The sequence below is a fragment of the Lutra lutra genome, chromosome 14 (genome assembly GCF_902655055.1).
Source record: "Lutra lutra chromosome 14, mLutLut1.2, whole genome shotgun sequence".
In the NCBI taxonomy this organism is placed as follows: Eukaryota; Metazoa; Chordata; class Mammalia; order Carnivora; family Mustelidae; genus Lutra; species Lutra lutra.
This window is the reverse complement of record NC_062291.1, coordinates 79,504,069-79,522,419: the sequence shown is the minus strand read 5'-3', so window position 1 is coordinate 79,522,419 and position 18,351 is coordinate 79,504,069. Positions and strand designations below refer to the sequence as shown.

The following is an 18,351-nucleotide window of genomic DNA, read 5'->3' as shown; positions in this document are numbered from 1 at the left end:
AGGGAAAGCCAGCGCCAGGCGGCAGCTTACTTTGCAAAAAAGCCAGAGCGAGCCTGCCTGTGTTGCTTTCTCAGAGCCGACCTGAGCACAGGATTCCTTTCAGCCGTGACCAGCCCCTGAAGGAAACAGTCTGTGACATCAGTGCAAACCTGGCTCACCTGGGCAGCTTTCCGGGCTTGGCAAGGGTGATGCTTACTCATCACCGTCCAGTGGGTTTGTGGAAAAGAACCATGGTCTTGAGGCCAGAAGAACTGCACTCAAGAGGAGTTGGACTAGTGATCTGGGGATATGCTGTGTGTCCTTAAGGAAGTCACACACCTTCTCTGGGTATCGGGTGTCTCATCTGTAAAATGAGGAGGCTGAATGTACCAGGTTCATGACTGCAAATCCCTGAAGCCAGGCATGAGGTCATACCCGTCTCCAAGGGTGAGCACCCCTGCTTTCATGACTCGGGAGGCAGAGTCAGACATCCTTCCTAGGTGGCCCGGAGAGGCATTCTGGCCTGGAGCTGAGACCTCACGCCGCGCCTTGTACTCCCTGCTCCCCAAGACTCTCACTTTCTGCCAACGCCGGCCATGCATGTCTGAATTCCAGAGGTTTGGTCACCTGCCAGGAAGGGTCTCCTCCTGTAGCCATCATGCTATGCTATGCTGTCTGGCTGTTAGGCAAGGACAGACAGTTTGCAGCCCTGCCCCTTCCTCTAGGAGGTTTGGGATGGGCCAGCAGCTCAAAACGTTGTGCCAAAAGTCAGGGCAATCTGTCCCATAAGATGCATTCGGGGCTTGCGTCCTGGTGGTGTAGCCCCAGCTGGGCTCACCCACACAGACGCTCCCTCCCTCCCACAAATGTTAGGTTTCAGCTTCTTTGCAGCCACTCTTGGCAAGAGGTTAACCCCAAAGCCCGAGTTCCCCAAGGGAAAGAATGCATTCCCCGCGTATGCTGGATGGCTTGACCTTGCATCAAATATAATGTTGCAACATAGAAGCCACCCGGGTAGGGAGGCTGGTGGCTCCAGGATGGGAGGTATCTTTAGATGGTAGTGACCCGTTCCCAAGAATCCAAAGCAGATGCAAATGAACTTCAGCAAATTTCAGCTAGCTCATGTGTCAAAACACAAGTTTACCAGTAACCTGCCTTGATGATAGTATTAGCTTCATTCAAATTATGACGGTAACAATGATACTAACAATAGAAACAATTATCCCTGATCTTTAAGTACTTATTGCATGCCAGGCAGGCACTCTGCTAAGCTCTTTACACATATCAGTTTTGTGCAATCTCCATAATATGTCCATGTGGTAGACCCTCGTGTTATACACATTTTATAGGCAAGGACACTGAGGTTCAGGGTAGCTAAGGAACTGGCTTAGCGGCTAATGGCAGAGCTGGAAGTGAGATCCAGCGCCTGCCTCTCAGTCCCGTCTGACCCGATTTTCCAGGACAGGAAGCCACCAACTCACCGGATAGTCACTCGGGTTGAATTATTCAGCAAGTGCTTATGGAGTGCCCACTGCCCGCCACGCAGAGTAACAGATCCTGGGGAACCGAAAGCCTTGTCTGCAAGTCTAACATTCCCAAAGAACCAAGATCGAGGCTTTATCTCTTGGCCACCAGCCAGGACCCCACCCTCCTCTGGAGATGATCAAACTTGTATCCAAGGAAGCACCCCTAAACAGAAGATTCAGAATTGTGACCCCAACTCCTCATCCATGTGGGAGAATACAGAGTCCCAGGGAGAGGAAGGAAGTACAGTCCCCTGGAGAAGGCACAGTGAGTAGACCGGACCTAGTGAACAACCTGATCCCTTCAGAGCATGTGAGCACTGAGCTAGGAGTCACCAACTCGCATGCTGGTATTACCAGCAGCCGGTCAACCCACCCATCCGTTTACCCCAACCATCTTCCCAGCAGAGGAGCCTTCGTGCAGGTTCAGCTCTCCTCTAAGGAAAAAGACCTTGACTTCCCTTCTAAGCACCCAGGCTGGGTGTATTTGCTGGGTAAGTGCTGAGCCAGTGGTGGGGATGGAGCTGCCTGCTGGCTTCCATGCCTCTCAGGGACCTTGTTCCTGGGCTCTCTGAGAGCTAACAGGCGCCCAGCTCTGTAACAGTCACAGCTACTGGCTACTAAAAGCTGGCTTGGGGTTCCTGGGGGCCTCGGTGGGCTAAGCCATGGACTCTTGGTGTCAGCTCAGGTCATGATCTCGGGGTCAGGAGATCGAGCCCCACATCAGGTTCCACACTCAGCATGGAGTCTGTTTGGGACTCTCTCTCCCTCCCTTTCTGCCCCTCCCTTCTGCATGTTCTCACTTGCTCTCTCTCTCTCTCTCTCAAAATAAATAAATCTTAAAAAAAAAAAAGAGAGAGAGAAAAGAAAGCTGGCTCTGTGCAGAGTATTCTGTGTCTTGCCTCCTATAACCTCCATTCAGGGCGCTGGGTGGCTCAGTTGGTTGGGTGTCTGCCTCTGGCTCAGGTCATGATCCTGGGGTCCTGAGATCAACTCCCGCATCGGGCTCCCTGCTCAGGGTGGAGTCTGCTTCTCCCTCTACCCCTCCCCTGCTCGTGCTCTCTTGTTCTCTCTCTCAAATAAATAAATTTTTAAAAAATAATAAAAAACAAACACCTCTTTAACTCCCCAGAGACATCAGCGGCTCCCATGTACATATGAGGAAGCAGAAGCTTAGAGTAGTCACTTGACCAACCAACAGGGCCTTGAGAGTGAAGATGTGTATTTGAACTCAGGTGGCCTAACATGCCCCATCCCCCTCCAGTCTGCTTTCCTCCTCAGCCTCACTCTGGTCCCACCCCGTCTGGCCCTCCTGGTTGACATGGGGCGGCATCGGGGGCCCAGTCTCCCTGCTTCCCCGGGATGGGGGTTCCTGGGCTGAGACACAAGTCCACCATGCACTGTGGTCCTCTCGTGGCTTACCCTCCCCTCTCCCAGGGCATAGATGCACCTCTCCCCTGAGGTTTCTGTTCCCAAACAAACACTGCCCATTTTGCAAAAGGAAAGGGCATTAAGAGTATCAGTACTCAGACCTATGCCAGGGCCTTCCCTGGAAACAGAAACACTTTCACAGTCAAGGTCTGAATCATCAGGCTGCTAAAATATTTAATGCTGAACGACTTAACAAGCCCTGAGAAGCAAGGGGAGGGAGGCTGCGTGGCACTTAGCTGGGGCCTTCCGACCCCCCCATGCTTCTGGGCAGCCTCTCTGGCCCTGCCAGCTTCTCAGCACAAGAACGGTGCAGACAGGGCAAGTGGAAAGCCAGTATCTGTCCTGAACCCATTTCTGCTCCACGCAGGTGGGGCCGGCGGGGAGGCGTGGGCAGGGAGGTTAAGTGCCACTGTTTAGAGCTAGTTGACTGGATTCCCTGAGGCCTCCGCACCAGGCTTGGGCATGAGGTTATGCTGGCTATGCCAGGACTTCTGGCTGACCCGGGCTTAACCAGCTTGGCTCAGGGGCTCGAGACGCCTCTTGCTGATCTGTGCTGCTGTGACTGTACGCCAGGCTCTACTCCGGACACAGAGCTCCCTGGCTTTGCCACTTGCAGAGCCAAGGGGGGAAACGAGCGCTCACTCACCGCCCACAGGCACCCTAGCCCTGGCCGGGCTGCACATGTAGAACCTTCTGGAATCCACACCGGCTCTGATGGTGATGATTCATCTCGCTTGGATACGTGAAGAAACAACGTCTCCGAGTTGGGCTCTCCCCTGCAGAAGCCATTAGCCCCGAGTGGCTTGTCCAACTTCAATTTTAAATAATCAAAGTTCAGTACAATTCACAGTTCATTTCCTCCGTGGCCCTGAATCCACCTTGCCCAGAAACTGACGCTTGATTTTTTCAAGGGTCCCCATTTTAGGGGCTCAGGAGCCCCATGTAGTGAGGGTCAACCATACTGGAGAGAAGAGTTAGAGAACATTTCTATCACCGTAGAAAGTTCTAGTGGACGGCGCTGTCGCAGAGAGTAACCTCGCCAAGATTCCACCTGGCTGATAAGTTCATGATCAGGGGTCTAAGCTGAGCTGTGAAACACCTTCCAGAAGAGAGGTTCTAGCCCCCCAGCTCCAGCTCTTAAGAGCTCTCTGCCCTTGAGGAAGCCATACCGCATGCCCGAGCCTCCCCTTCCTCCTCTGCTATGGGGTCCACGAACAGCCCCTACTGAGGGGCTGGATTTCTCTGACAGAGAAGGAAGGTGCTGGGTGTGGAGGTACTTTGGGCCAGAGGAGGCCTGAGTGGAAGGAGACTCACATCGAGCCCTCGTTTTGTGTCAGGCATTCCGAACAGAGTGGCTCATGGAATCCTTACGATGCTGGGAGAGTGACGAGCCCCTGTTCTGCCGGTGAGCAAACAGGTGCAGAGGGTGACGCCCCCGGTCGCAGAGCTAGAACTCGAGCTGGAGCTTGAGGTCTGTCAAATTCGAGGGCCGTGCTTACTCCACCCTAGAACTAAGAATTCTTCTCTCAAAGCCTAGAAGCAGGTGCGGGGCAGCTGGCCTGGCTAGAAAGAGCAGCCCCTCCCTGTGGAAGGGCTCTTGGCTCAGTTCAGGCATCAAGGGGGAAATCTGCCATCAGAGGCCACCAGAATCTGGTCCTAGCTCCCTGCCATTTGGCTTCCTGTCCCTTCCCTATTCTGAGCCTCAGGGAGAATCCCCCCGAGGTTCCTTCCTGCAATCAACAGCCAGAGTCCAAAATACCCATTTCTCAAACCCTGCTGCACCCAGGGCCGCGCCGTAGGGCTTCCGCCAGTGGCCGTAATGAGAGGTTCCAGAAGAGCAGCCTGCTCAGTGTGGACACATTCATTTGGAAAGTCACCACCCAGCTCAGAAACAAGTTTCTCAAGTGGCGGCGAGCGGCTCCTCCCCACCCTGGTCCAGGTGCCACAGGGCAGAGCAGCTCAGAAACCCAGAAGAGCCTGAAGCCACGGCAGGAAATCCAGCCCCCGCCACGCTTTGTGCGGTGCCCTGTACGCACGGTTTCTGGCTTTCCAAAGTGACCTGGTGAGCTTGCAAAGGACAGCTTCACCTCTAGGAAAATGCATTTCAATTATGGAACACAAAAGCTTCTGAACATCAAGGCTACAATTTAAAAGGCCCTTTGACTTTTATATGTGACGGCTCACAGTGACTAGAGCTGTCGATAACACTATAAATCCACGTCATCGGAAGAGCCTTTAGCTCCTATGGACCTCTGAATCCTGTAACAAGCTCCTTTTGAGCCCAGCAAGGTTACACAAGACAGACGTGTAGCTGCAGACAGGCTGAACCGCCAGAAACGACCCTTCCCCGGTGGCAGCCCCCCTCTTCCCGCGGGGGCTCACACTATTTCATTTAGGGACCGTGGCCGTGTCTTCCCTTTGTGTAAGTGCCAGAATGCTTATAAACACATACATTTGGAATTAGAAAGGTTCCATTTTTATTATACACCGACCGCATGCCAGGCACGATAGCAGGTGCTTTGGAAACATTCCAAGCCTACCCGAAATCCAACCCTAATACAGAAGTGTTTTTTGTTTTTTTGGGGGGGGGTTCCCATTTTACAGGTACGAGAGGACTGAAGAGTGAAGCCATTCATCCAAGGTTGCTGAGCCAGTAAGATACTGGTGGGATACGAACGGGTCTGTCTTACTCTGTCTCCCGTTTGGAGAGAACTTTGCTCCAAGTCATGGAGGTGCCTGAGCTCTGCTGGGCTCTGCCACAACCCAACACTTCTCAAAAAAAAGTTTAAAATAATCTAAACAAAGTAATACAAATGCAAACCCAGAAGGATCTCGGTGGAGAGGGGGATCCGTTGTCCTGGTTTTATCTACTAAGAGACCTATGCTTGAATCCTTCCCCCCACCCTCTTTTCCTTAATTTACACAGCTGTGGCCATCCTCGAAACCTTATTCTTAAACTCGAAAACACGGTGTCACAGCTGGTAATTTTAGAAGGAGGGGAGAGAAGGAAGAAGTGGAGAGCGAGTGGGGAGCGAGTGTGGGAGGAAGGTTAAGGATGACTCTAGCACGGCTCTCAGGCCCGGCGGGGACTTCTTCGGCACAACACCCATCACCTCCCTCTGTTCTCTCCCTCTCCTGACCTCCTTCAACTTTTCAACCCAACTGTCCTTCATGGTTTAGCCTAGGTCTGCACTAGTACCCCGAGTATCTGGAAATAATTTAATCCTCTCAAAATGCACTACTCATTGGAAAGGATAGCTTTCCAACCATATCCCCAAATGGAAAAGAAAAAGACCACTGTAAATAAATATTCAGCAAAGCAAGCTTGCAGATATCCAAGACAGGTCCGGCACTACAGCCCTCACCATTCATGGTACGTCATCAGAATACCCAAGTCTAGATTTTCCATCCACAAGGAAGAGAGTCATATATGTACAAAGTTGAAATCTATTCAAGTACTTTCTGTAGAACAATCTAAAAATAAATTGAGGCTGCCTGAAGGCCCCCGGCTCTTCCAGAGGCAGAGACCACACAGTGGTAGAAATCAACACCTGCTTCCCAGAACGGGGCGCGCATGTACCCGTCCGGTGTGGGGGACGACAAAGCCACAGGATACCCAGAGCGTATCCACCAGAAGTGCCAAGTGGGCTTCAAAATCAGGGAAATAAAGCAGTAAACATACTTGTGCTCCTAACATCTTACAGGTATATGAGATTGGGTTCCCATACTATCCTGTCACCGAGGTAGAAAAGAGACATTTCCAAGACACTGAACCTGATCCATGGTATCAGCTCTTTTCAGGTCAACAGAATCTTCAAAATTCAGTAAATTCAACAGATGCACGTCACCTGATAACCAAGAAGAGACTAGAAACATTGGTTTCAGTTTGCTTTGCTCTTCCCGGGGCAACTCCATACAATATAGTATGGTACGCAACGAAAGATATTCATAAGGTTTTATAATAAAACACCATCTCACAAACTTCCAAGTTGAAGCAAATCACTGTGGGCTACCCAGGAGGGGGTAAGAAAGAATTTACTCTCCTGAGTCATTAAGATATTTTCCCAGACGAAGAATTCAGCACAAGGAAAGGAAGCAGCCGGGTTGGAACCTCACCCTGAGGAGAACAGTCTCCACAGGAGGAGACACGGCCATTCAGGTCACAGCACGAGAACAGGCCGCACCACAGAAAGTCACTCAGGAACAACCAGCAAGCACTAGAACGTGCCAGAATTGTGCTGGAAACGATGATCTCAGCCCTCACAGCAACTCCATGAAGCAGGGACAGATGTCCTCCCCATTCTACAGATGGGAAAACTGAGGTTACAGATGTAACTAACGGGCAGAGCTGTGGTGTGAATCTGGGGCCCCTGCTTTGAAATCTATCCCCACCCAGATCTTGGCAGCGTCTACCCGTTGTGTGGCCTCCTAACCGACCCCAGGCCACTGCTGAATTTCACCTTCACAACACCCGCTCTTCCCCAGGATGTGTGCCCCCTGGCCTGGGCTGAACTCTCCCTGAGGCCCGCCCAGGTCCACTGCACAGCTCCCTTGTGGCCAAAGGATTCACCAGAGGTCCTAAGCCTCCTCCCCGCAAGGCCAGAAGTGTTTCCAACGTTTGTTTAACTTGTAGGAACAAGGGTGCTAGGCAGAGAGATGTGGGCATTTGGGCTCCCTATGGGAAGGCTTGGAACTCATTGTTGACAGGTGTCAGAGCTCTGGGAGGGGCTGTGGTGTCAAGTAGAACAGCCCCTCACCACTTGTGGCTGTTGACTACTTGGAATGTGACTGGTCCAAATCATGCACCACGGCATAAAATACACACCAGCTTTCAAAGACTTCGTATGAAAACAAGAAGGTAGAATTTCAAATTAATCATCTTTAGATCAATTACTTGTTAAAATTTTAATATTTGTGATATACTGGGTGGAATAAAATATGTTATTGAAATTAATATTACCTGTTTCTGTTTAGTTTTGAATGTGGCTTTTAGAAAACTTCAGATCACATACATGGCTCGCATCCTATTTCTGTTGGACAGAGCTGGGCTCTATCGTCCGGGAGACCTCCGATGGTCTACCGAGCCTAAGTTGGAATCTGTGGCGGCTTATTTGCCCGGATGTCGCTGCCCCCGTAATTCCCCTAGAGGGAGGGGAGTTGAAGGTCACCCCACTTGGCAGGCTGGGGCGGAGGGTCCATTCGGAATTCTTTTTTTTTTTTTTTAAAGATTTATTTATTTATTTGACAGAGAGAGATCACAAGTAGACAGAGAGGCAGGCAGAGAGAGAGAGAGAGGGAAGCAGGCTCCCCGCTGAACAGAGAGCCCAATGCGGGACTCGATCCCAGGACCCTGAGATCATGACCTGAGCCGAAAGCAGAGGCTTAACCCACTGAGCCACCCAGGCGCCCCCATTCGGAATTCTTTCTGGAAATCCTCAGCCAGTGAGACAGGGGCAGGCATTTTTCCCAAGAACCCAAAGGACAGGAAAGGCCAGCCCTCCTCCGTCAAGGACCAGGGCAGTGTGTGTTCTGGAGCCAAATGATCTAACCAGAAGTCGACTGTGAGTCACACATGCAAACCACGAATGCCAAAGTCACATATGTAATTTTAAAAGTTTTGGTAGCCACATTAGAATAGAGGGGAAAGAAACACGTGAAATGGAATTTAATAATATATTCTCACCCAATACACCCGAAATATTATTTTAACATATACCAGCATAGAAACTATGAATGATTTGTTTTATGTTCTTTTTTTTTTTTTTTTCCCCATATGAAGTCTTCACCGCCCTGGGATGTATTTTGCACTCACAGCACACCTCTGCTCGCAGGGGACGAGCGGCTGCCAAATAGAGAGAATCTGAGAGTCTACCCCTTAGCAGACCCTCCATCAGGGCGAAGGGAACCCACCGAAATGTCCACTGCTCAATGAAGTGCTAAGTCAGACACCTTCAGCCACGAAGACAGGCTTGCAGAGTTCTGATGGCAAAGGGAGAGAGCACTGTGCAGATGTTCAGATAGAGAAAACAGTGGCTGAAAATACATATCATAAACACCAGCAATCATTAGGTGGTGAGGTTGTGGCCTTTTCTCTCATTCCTTATACTTTTCTATTCCTTACAGAGTTCTAATACTAATTTAGAAATTATGATTTAAAATGTTTAAGCAGGGGCGCCTGGGTGGTTCAGTGGGTTAAGCCTCTGCCTTCGGCTCAGGTCATGATCTCAGGGTCCTGGGATCGAGCCCCGCATCTGGCTCTCTGCTCAGCGGGGAGCCTGCTTCCCCCTCTCTCTCTCTGCCTGCCTCTCTGCCTACTTGTGATCTCTCTCTCTGTCAAATAAATAAATAAAATCTTAAAAAAAAGATTTCATTAAAAAAATAATAATAAATAAATAAAACGTTTAAGCAATTAGAACGATCAGCCCTGAACCGTTTCTTGAACGACTGTACATACGTCTGGCCCCAAGTTCTCCAAGAAGGGGTAACACCTCCAGGGACATTGGGAGGGGGGTTAATATCTTATCCGGGGGGAGGGAGAGGATTTTCCTATGAGATATTTGTCCTGGGTGATCTGGGCGCATCACACAGACGGACCAGCAAGGGCCATGGGAGGATTCTGGTGCTACATCACCAGCAGAGACAAGTGTCCCTGTCCCTTACTCCTGCCCCTGCCTGGCCAGCACGCGCCTGCATCTCGCCGGCCCAGAGTTATAGGAGGTGCCCTGGTCAGGGCAGAGAGGCAGCTGGGGGTGGGAGGAAGCGCTCAGACTCGAAAAACAGGTGATCGCACATTCTTTCCGAGTGCGCACACTGTGAATCAAATCGTTTCTAACGTGCCTGCAGCTGTTCGGTAGGATACACGGGGCTGCCCCAGGTACTAATTTAAAGTCCAACCCTGCTCTACTCACACACACACACACACACACACACACACACACACACACACACACACGCATGCGCGCACACACACACACACACGCGTGCACTCACACACACGCACATGCACACACACAGAGCACCAGAACAGCCAGCAGTCTAACTAAGGATGTTCACAATATCTCCCTTTCCCATCTCAGCAGCTGCTTTTCTACAGTCCTCGGTGGCATTTCACTTAGGAGAGGCGTGGGAGGCACACTTCACACACGTGTGAGGGTCCGGCATTCATGGTTACGTCTGTCGTTTGTCCCCTACTCTCGAGATCTCTCTGGAGTGTGACTGGGGTTGGTGAGACGATGTTCCTGCTCCGGAGACTCAATCAGGGTTGAACCCATTGGTCTCAAATTAGTGCTTGTCTAGCTCTGGGGGTTGGCATGTGATGTCCAAGGGGTACAGGGTTTCTTTGGGGGGAGGGGAATGACAAGGTTCTAAAGTTGATTGTAGGGATGTTTGCACAACTCTGAGAAGCCACTGAATTGTACAGTTTAAATGAATGAACTATATGGTATGTGAATTACATCTCAGTAAGGCCGTTTGGTTTTGTTTTAAGGTAATAAGCTCAGACATGAAATTCACTCCATCCCAAGGATAACAGTGGAGCTTTCCATCACCTTGGGCACTGCTTTCCCTGTATAAAGAATGGGAAAGGCTCTTTGCTCCTTGCTTATGTAAAGACTCGTGCGTAAACAGAACTCTCCTCTGCCTCTCCTCATGTCTTCCGATGAAGGCCTCATGGTTCTGCAAAGACTGACCCCTTTTCACTGACCTTTCTGCTCCTCCCATGCTTCTGGCTGCATCCGAGATGACCTTGTCTGGGGCATCTGGAGCTTCCTTCTCGGGAATGGAAGGTAAGGTGGATAGGCCAGGCCCGGGGCTGCTTCTGGGACGATACATAGAAATAGATGGTAAGAAGGGGATTTCTCTCCACATGTGACTAAAAAAGTCCATCTCCCAATTCAAGCTTTAAGGCGCCACTACCCCAAAATGCATAGAAAAAAAAAATCACCTTCCAGCAATCAATGGCTTTGGGATGCTCTTGGATCATTGGGGCCTCTCCATGTAAATAAATCCAGATTCAAAAGCAAAGGTATTTGGGGTCCAGAAAAACCTATGATTGACTCTGACCTACACCCCTAGAGTGGCCAGCTAGTACACATTTCACTCTTTTCAGACAGTTTGAGTGAGACGAACTCAAGAATGCAGAGCGAACAGGGCTCTGTTTGGGACCAACACGCAGCTTCCCACTTCCGCCCATTTCTCTCACCTTTTTCGGAATCTTAGCACATCCAGAAGTTGCAAGCAGGTAAATTTAAACCATTAAGCATAGAAAACCCATCTTTTTAAAACATCACCCATCTATTTGATTGACTCTTAAAAACTGGGGTGGGATTCACTTTTGACACTGGCCCCACGTCCCCCTGGGAGTTTGTTATTTTCTGTACCTTTCGGCCTGGAGCACTCCCGGAGCCGGGGTTTGGGGTCTTGGGTCCCGAGTCTTGTCAGGTTCCGGAGGTGAAGAGACGTGCACCTTCCCGCCCCCAACAGGAGTTGAGGGGTGGGGCCCGGGCTGCTCCTTAGCCAGCAGGTGCCCAGCCGGGCTGGCCCCCGGCAGAGTGGCGGCATCCTCCGAGCCTGGGGCCCCAGCAGAGCAGCCTGCGTCCCCGTGAGCAGCACCAGAGAACATCCTTGTTGTACCTGTCTCGGGCGGGTCCCCAGCCACACGTGCCCCGGTCTCGGCTGTGCTTGAAGTGACGTCACCCTCTGCTTCCCCAGCAGCTCCTGCCCCCAAGCCGGGCTCCGGGGCCGTGGCTGCTACTTCCACAGCCTCTGGCTCGGGAGCACCCGGCTCACCCAGGGCACCACCTCCATGCCTCTGCTCGCCCCCAGGGGTGGCGGGGGTCCCGGGTGCACAGACGGCCTCGGCCACAGTTGAAACCCCCCTGCGGGGAGAAGATGCTCCCAGGACAGAGGTGGACACGTCACTCGGACCCCCTGTGTGAGCAAAGCCCCAGGCACCATCCTCCCTGGGTTGACGGTCCTGGGGGTATATTCCAGGAGGAATTCTGTCTTCTGAAACTGAGGCCCCTTCTTGGTGGCTCGGGGGCTCCCCCTGGAAGTCCGCAGCTTTTCCCACGGGAGTCTCCAGAACGTCGGTGGGCAGGGAAGGACCTGAGGCTCGTTCTCGCTGGCCCCCAGCCTGCTGGGAGGGGTCCTGGCCTACACGCCCCGGCCCGGCCTCCCCAGCCCCATCTGGCTTCTCACCGTCCTGCACCATCGGTGGGACACTGGTCATTTCCTTTCCCACACCGGCACCTGGCAGGCTCGGCTCCAAGGCTGGCACTGCCGAGCCCAGCGGCCTTTCCGAAGCAGGATCCTGGGGAACCAGACAGGGGAGCTTAGCCTCTGTAGGCAACTCTTGCTTCTTTTCCTTTGCATCCACCCCGAGTCCAGAAGGAACGGCGAGGAGAGGGGCGATGGCCAATCCTTGAGCCCCATCTGGAGTCTTCTCTGGGCGTGGCCCGGTGAGGTCCTCACCCTTCAGGCTCCCCTCGGCTTCTGCCTTTTCTCCCACTGCGCTCTGGGGCCGATCGGTGGTCAGGGCTCTGAGCACAGACTTCTCAAAGATCTTGGTGATGTGCTCCCTGAAGTCAGGGAACCCCGTGATCTTGCCGATCTGCTTGGAGCCTGCGTCCACAACGCCTGACGCACCTCTCCGCGGATCCTCGGGAGGGTCTACCATCCTCTCCCCACTGCCCTCCGGCTCCCTTGCTGCCTCACCTGCCAAGCTCTCCTTCCTGGTGGGGTGCGCTGGCATCCCGCCAGGCTGGGTGTCTGCCCCCGGGGCTCTTGCCTCCTCCTCCTCCCCTGTCATCTGCTTACTCTCCGTCGGAAGGGGCGCCCTGTCCAGGTAGGGGATGGAGCCCGCAGGTCCCTCAGCGTTTCCAGCTTTGGGGCTTCCACTGCTCACTTGCACCACAGAGACCTCCGCACTGGCCGCTCCTGGTCGTGAGGGAAGGGCAAGCAAGTCGGCAGAAAGCTTCATGGAGGTGGCCTGTCCCAAGGTCGGCAGGGGCTCTTCTACGGGACGAGGACCTGCCCCTTTCCCAGCAGCACCATCGATGTACAGGTAAGGAGTGTCTGGAGCGGCCTCTTCCGGTGGCCCAGGGGGCAGGGGTCTCTTTGGGTTGGGGACAGTCTGGGCTGCAGAAATATCCACCTTGCTCCCGGGAATCCCCCCCAGTTCTCCGGCTGGCAGCGAGGCATCCTGGCAGCTGGCCGAGAGCTGCTCTGCTCGGCTTGGCTCACACGGGGCAAAGGTAGAATCTTCCTTCCCAGGGGAGGTGCGCTGCTCAGTGTGAAGGGAGCCGCCACTCAGAGCAGCTTCCGTGGGCCCCTCCAGAGCCCGCTGCACCCCCAGGTCCCCTCCCTCAGCAGTCCCACCAGTCTCAGCAGCCCCACGGTCCGCACCTTGATCCTTGGCCGCTGGGAAACTTCCAAGGAGCGTTGGGGCCTCCGCATCTGAGGCGGTGGGGAGCTCCATTTCCTTCTGCGGGGCCGGCACGGGTTGCTGCCCGCCTCCCTGCATTTCCCCCCACGCCTCTGTGTCTGGGGCATCCTGGCTGGGTGTGACTCTAAGGCTGGCGGGCACCAGGGCTGGCGGGCCCTGAGCTGCATCCAGGAGGGCGACTGAGTCAGGCCCACAAGGTGGGGTCACCTCTGTGTTCCCACTTGCCTTCTCTGTCTTACCCAACCCCTGGAGCGGGGGCTGAGCGTCAGCGGCTTGAGAAAGTTCTGCCTCCCTGAGACATGCTTCTTCATGCTGGCCGCTGGCTTGCAACACACCTGCCTGTTCCTGCTGGGGCTTGCTGGGCCCCTGCTGCGCACAGCGACTCTCCTCTCTGCTCAGGTGACCTGCGAGAGGAGAGTCCTTGGAGGCATCTGCTGCAGGTGGTGAGACACCGGAAGGCAGGCCGCCACGGCACGCTCCCTCCCGCTCAGCCTGCCCTGGCTCCGATGACGCCGGTCCTACTGTTGCTGACAGCTCTGCTGCTTCTGTTGCCGGACTCCCCGGAACCACGCCCCCGGGAGCCAAACCGGGAGCAGCAGCCAGACCGCCTTTGGGGAGCTCCCCTTGAAGTTCCAATCTGGAAACTTGTTCCTCTCTGCCATGGGTGGGCAAGCACACGTCCTCCAGAGGTCCCATAGGGAGGAGGGTTGGAGAAGCAGCTGTGTCCAGGTTCTTAAAGCCTCGACTGCCTGCATAAGTCTCTTTCTCATTTTCACACTGCTGGGGCTTCTCCCTGAGCATGTCAGACACGGATGCTTCTGGTTCTGATTGCAATGGCTGGAGACGGTTCTCAGAAGATACTGGGGGCCCCTCAGAAGCAGCTACCCGTGGCCAGCTGTCGCAGGACGGGTTTCCCTGCTGATCTCGCTCCTGGCTGAGCATTGTAAGCCCACCATCCACTGCCAAATTCTCCCCCTCGAGGGGATGTGGCCCATCAGCATGGACTTCCTGACCAGCTGCCTCACTCCCCAGCCCACAAGGTTGGCCCGAGGGTATCAGCAAACCCTCCCCGGCACAGCTGCTGGGCCTCCGCGCCGACGGGCAGCTCCTCATCTTTGTGTCAGATGGGCTCTCCGCCTCCTGGGCTTTGGGGATGACCTCTGCCGCAGAAGTTGACAGGAAGTCTGATTTCTCCGATTCTAAAGCAGGAAGAGTGTCCATTCTTTCCAATTCCCCCACATCCCGAAGGGGGTCGGGACACTGGGTCTGCGATCCCAGCACCTCCCAGACAGCTTCTTTGGGAAGAATGTGTTCACCAGTTCCATCCAGCCCGGGGGGCAGGGCGAGCTCCTTCTCCGGGCACTTGGGCAGTGAGCCAGAGGCCTGGACAACATGGGCTTCTCCCACCATCCCACAGGTCACCGAGCTCCACACTGCATCTTCGGGTGGAGAGCCAGGCCTGTTGGCATGCCCGGGACCCTCCCTCCTGGGTGGCTGTGCTGAATCTGTGCTGGGATGCACGTTGCTGTCCACATCATGGCTTAGCTTTGAAACCTCGTCTTTTTCCACCTCTGGGCTGGGCTTGCAGCCTAAGGCCCCGGGTTGCTCCTCCCATGGCTTCTCAGGATCTCTACCATCAAGAGGCTCTGGGACTTCTTCCTGTCCCCTAGAGTTGGCCCTGGGTAGTCTGCTCTCCTCCTCAGCCACAGCTGGGCTTTCAGGGGCCATGGCTTCATCCTTTGACCCTAGTGTGCTTCTGGCCTTTTCATCTGATACACTGGTTGGGCCAGGGGGCAGTACCACTTGTTGGACCTTCTGGTCCCTCACTGAGACCTCTCCACTGTCCTCCTGGAGCAAAGGGGCAGCGCCCTCTCCACAGTTCCCTCCTAGACCCTCTCCCTCACTTCTGAGATCAGATTCGAAATTTTCCTGTCCTGCCAACCCTGCATCTGCTAACTCTTTGGCCAGATCTGTAAGAACTGGCATCTCTGCCCCGGAAACCATCTCCCTGGTCAACCAGCTGGATTCTTCTGCAGCGGCAGAGGCCTGAGCAGCTGGTGATGGAGCGGAGCCCGAAGTGGGACGTTTGTCCTCCGTCGGTGCAGGTGGGGAAGGCTCTGTGCTCGTGAGCAAAGCCCCTCCGGGCTGGCTGTCTGCTGCTGCAGGGTTGGCTGCACTGGGCTCACCTCCTGGCCCCCCTGCCTGCAAGTGACTCCGAGCATCGCAGGCCTCCCCGGTCTCCTTCCCTGAGCCCCTGGCCCCAGGCACCGGAGTGCAGCTCGGTGAATTACAGGGCGGCTCGACGTGTGCCAGAAGTGATCCCATTTGCTGCTGGCAGCTCTCCCAGGAATTTGTGTCATCTTCCTGGGCAACCCCTGCAGGGCTCCTCATGGGATGGCAGGCCCCAGGCAATCCTGAGCCATCGGCAAAAGCCTGAGGTGGCACCTCCCCTTGGCATTTGTCCCTGTCCAAGGCTCTGGGGGCTGGCTCTGGTAGAGTCAGGGTCTCAGGCTTTGTGGGGGACTCCTCCAGACCAGGTGAGCTTGCCTTGCCTGGCTGAGCGGCAGCAGAGGCTTCCAGGGCCGGTGGCACAGAGGCCGCCCCCTGCCTGGCCTCTGCCAGGGGCTGGCCACCTGCAGCCTCATTCCCTTGGGACTTGAAATCACCAGGGTGGCTATCTTCTCCAGGCTGTCCCTTCATCAGCTCTTGATGAGGTGCTGGTGAAACCCCCAGGGACCGGTCAGTGCAGCTAGAGGAAGACAACGTGTGCCTGGCACTGGGGACAACAGCACCCACGCTGCACTGAGTAGAACTGCCCCCGTCAGGGACAGATGCTGTTGGGGCCTCCCCACAGGCATCTGGGGACAGTTCCCGCCTGGGGTGTTGAATGAGGGGCCAGTCTTCAGGTTCTGCTACTGGGCTCGCCAAGCAAGAGTCCGGAGGGCCCTTAGCAAAGGGCATGGAGGCGGAAGGGCACTCCTTCTCCCAGGGCACTTGTGGGCAGGCTGGCAGAGAACCTTCCAGGCCCCTGGCCTCCTGGGGGCTTTTGCTTGGCTCGGTCACCTCCCGGGACACGATGCACGGGTCCAGGCTGGCGGTACCCTCAGAAGCGGAGCAGGAGCCTCGGTGCCCGGCACTGCCAACAATGAAAACATTTGATTTTTTCATTCGTTCTCGTGGATGTGCATCCAGACCCACATCGCAGGCAGAATCACCCCCCACCTCTTCCCCACAGAAGACCACAAAACACAGCATCCCCATGCAGCCTTTCCTCTCTGTGAAGAGACCACGCCCCCCATCCGCCCCCTCGCATAACCAACCACGAGCCCTTACTTTTTCCCAAAGTCAGTGCAGGGAACCTCAAACATTCAGCCTGGAGCTTTCCGTGCTGGTCAGGTGTGAACAGGGAAATATGAACACACATTCATGGTGTTCCAAAAATGCAGGAAATTCAGAACGTTTCCAATAGGTATAAGCCATAATAGAGGGTTTGAACCCTTTCTGTGTAACTTACAAGGAGGTCCTAAGTCCATAATGGGGATCTTTAGATGTCTGGGGGAAAGGCACAAGTGGGCAAAGCCATGCTTTGAAATAAAGAGCTACTGTTGAGAGCAGTTGACTTGATTCTTTAATTCAACATGTGGTACTGTGAGGGGCGTCATCCAAAAATCAATTCTGTTTAGCTGTATATAAAATTCTTGGGAGCCAAATTACCTTCACACCCATACATGTCTTCACTTGAACTTATACAGCTAGACAGCATGTAAAGCAAAACTATGGGAATTTAGGGGAACGTGGCTCAGAATTATGGATCTGCTGTAGATAAGCAGCTATCTAGGTACTGTAGGATAGTTCATCATGGGCCATATTTGGACTGGGGTTCTCAATTCTGCGTGGTTTTCATAAAGTGCATTTTTAAAATTTTAAAATAATATATGGCCAATACAACATTTTGAAAATGTAGGGAAAAATATCTCCCACATGCTTACCACCTGAAGGGTTCTGGTGATTTTCCTTTTTTTTTTTTTTTATACACAATTGTTAAAGGATGCAATTTTATTATTTTTGCATAGCGATGATTCTAGGTCCTTGTGATGATTTCTCTTTTAGCACCAAGAGAAATTATGCAAAACAAAGTTAATAGAAGTATGGTTTTCCTGGGGCTTTTTACCATGTTCTTTGAAATTATTTTAGGGAAAAAAATAAAATTATTATAGGGAGGAAAATCTATGGACTGTTCTTGCAACTGTTACATATGTATACATTGACCTATTCACAGACCCATAGTGTTTTGAACGTGACCAGAGAAAAGATTTTACTCTACACATTCACTACCAAAATTCTAGCTTTCCAATGCAAGGCAATGCCCATACATTCATTTATCAAGGATGCACACAGTGGCAAGATGAAATACATTCCTGTTAAAATTTATAAAACTGAATTATGTCCCCCTGAGATCCATATGCAGCCGTCCTAACTCCCCCATGCGACTATATTTGGAGATAGGGCCTTTCGGGAAGTAAATGGGTTAAATAAAGCCATAGGACTTAAGTCCTAATACCATCTAAGTAGTTTCCTAATAAGAAGAGGAAGAGACTCCTCTTCCCTTATGGAACAAGCCATAAGGGGACACAGCGAGAAGCCACCATCTGCAAGCCAAGAAAAAATGTCTCGTCAGAAACTGCCCGTGCTGGCCCAGTATAGGTATACGGGTATTTATTGTACTTTCTTGCAACATTTTGAAGTTTCAGATTTTCCAAAATGAAAGGTTGGGAAAATAATCTGTACCGCCTCCAAGAATGCAAACTTCCAAGGATGGAAACTGAACGTTTGGGGCCCCCCAGTTCATAAACACGGGTTGAAACCCAATCCCCAAGGGGTGGTATTAGGAGGTGGGGCCCTTGGGAGGTGACTTGGTCTTGAAGATGGAAGCCCACATGCATGGGATTAGTGGCCTTACAAACGAGTCCCCAG

The 18,351-nt window shown here is 53.2% G+C and overlaps 1 protein-coding gene across 14 annotated transcripts in view; it reads right to left on the bottom strand.

Annotated features, from left to right (window-relative positions):
• Window positions 1–18,351, bottom strand: part of TACC2 (transforming acidic coiled-coil containing protein 2) — a 205,913-nt gene that overhangs the window by 124,555 nt on the left and 63,007 nt on the right. For 13 of the 14 annotated variants that reach the window (XM_047703147.1, XM_047703149.1, XM_047703139.1 and 10 more), the window contains 2 exons: window positions 11,312–16,513; window positions 10,636–10,749 (listed from right to left, as the gene is read on the bottom strand). In XM_047703147.1, the coding sequence (XP_047559103.1) occupies window positions 10,636–10,749; window positions 11,312–16,513 (5,316 nt within the window). The remainder of the gene's footprint in view (window positions 1–10,635; window positions 10,750–11,311; window positions 16,514–18,351) is intronic. The other variant, XM_047703136.1, reaches the window with a different exon arrangement.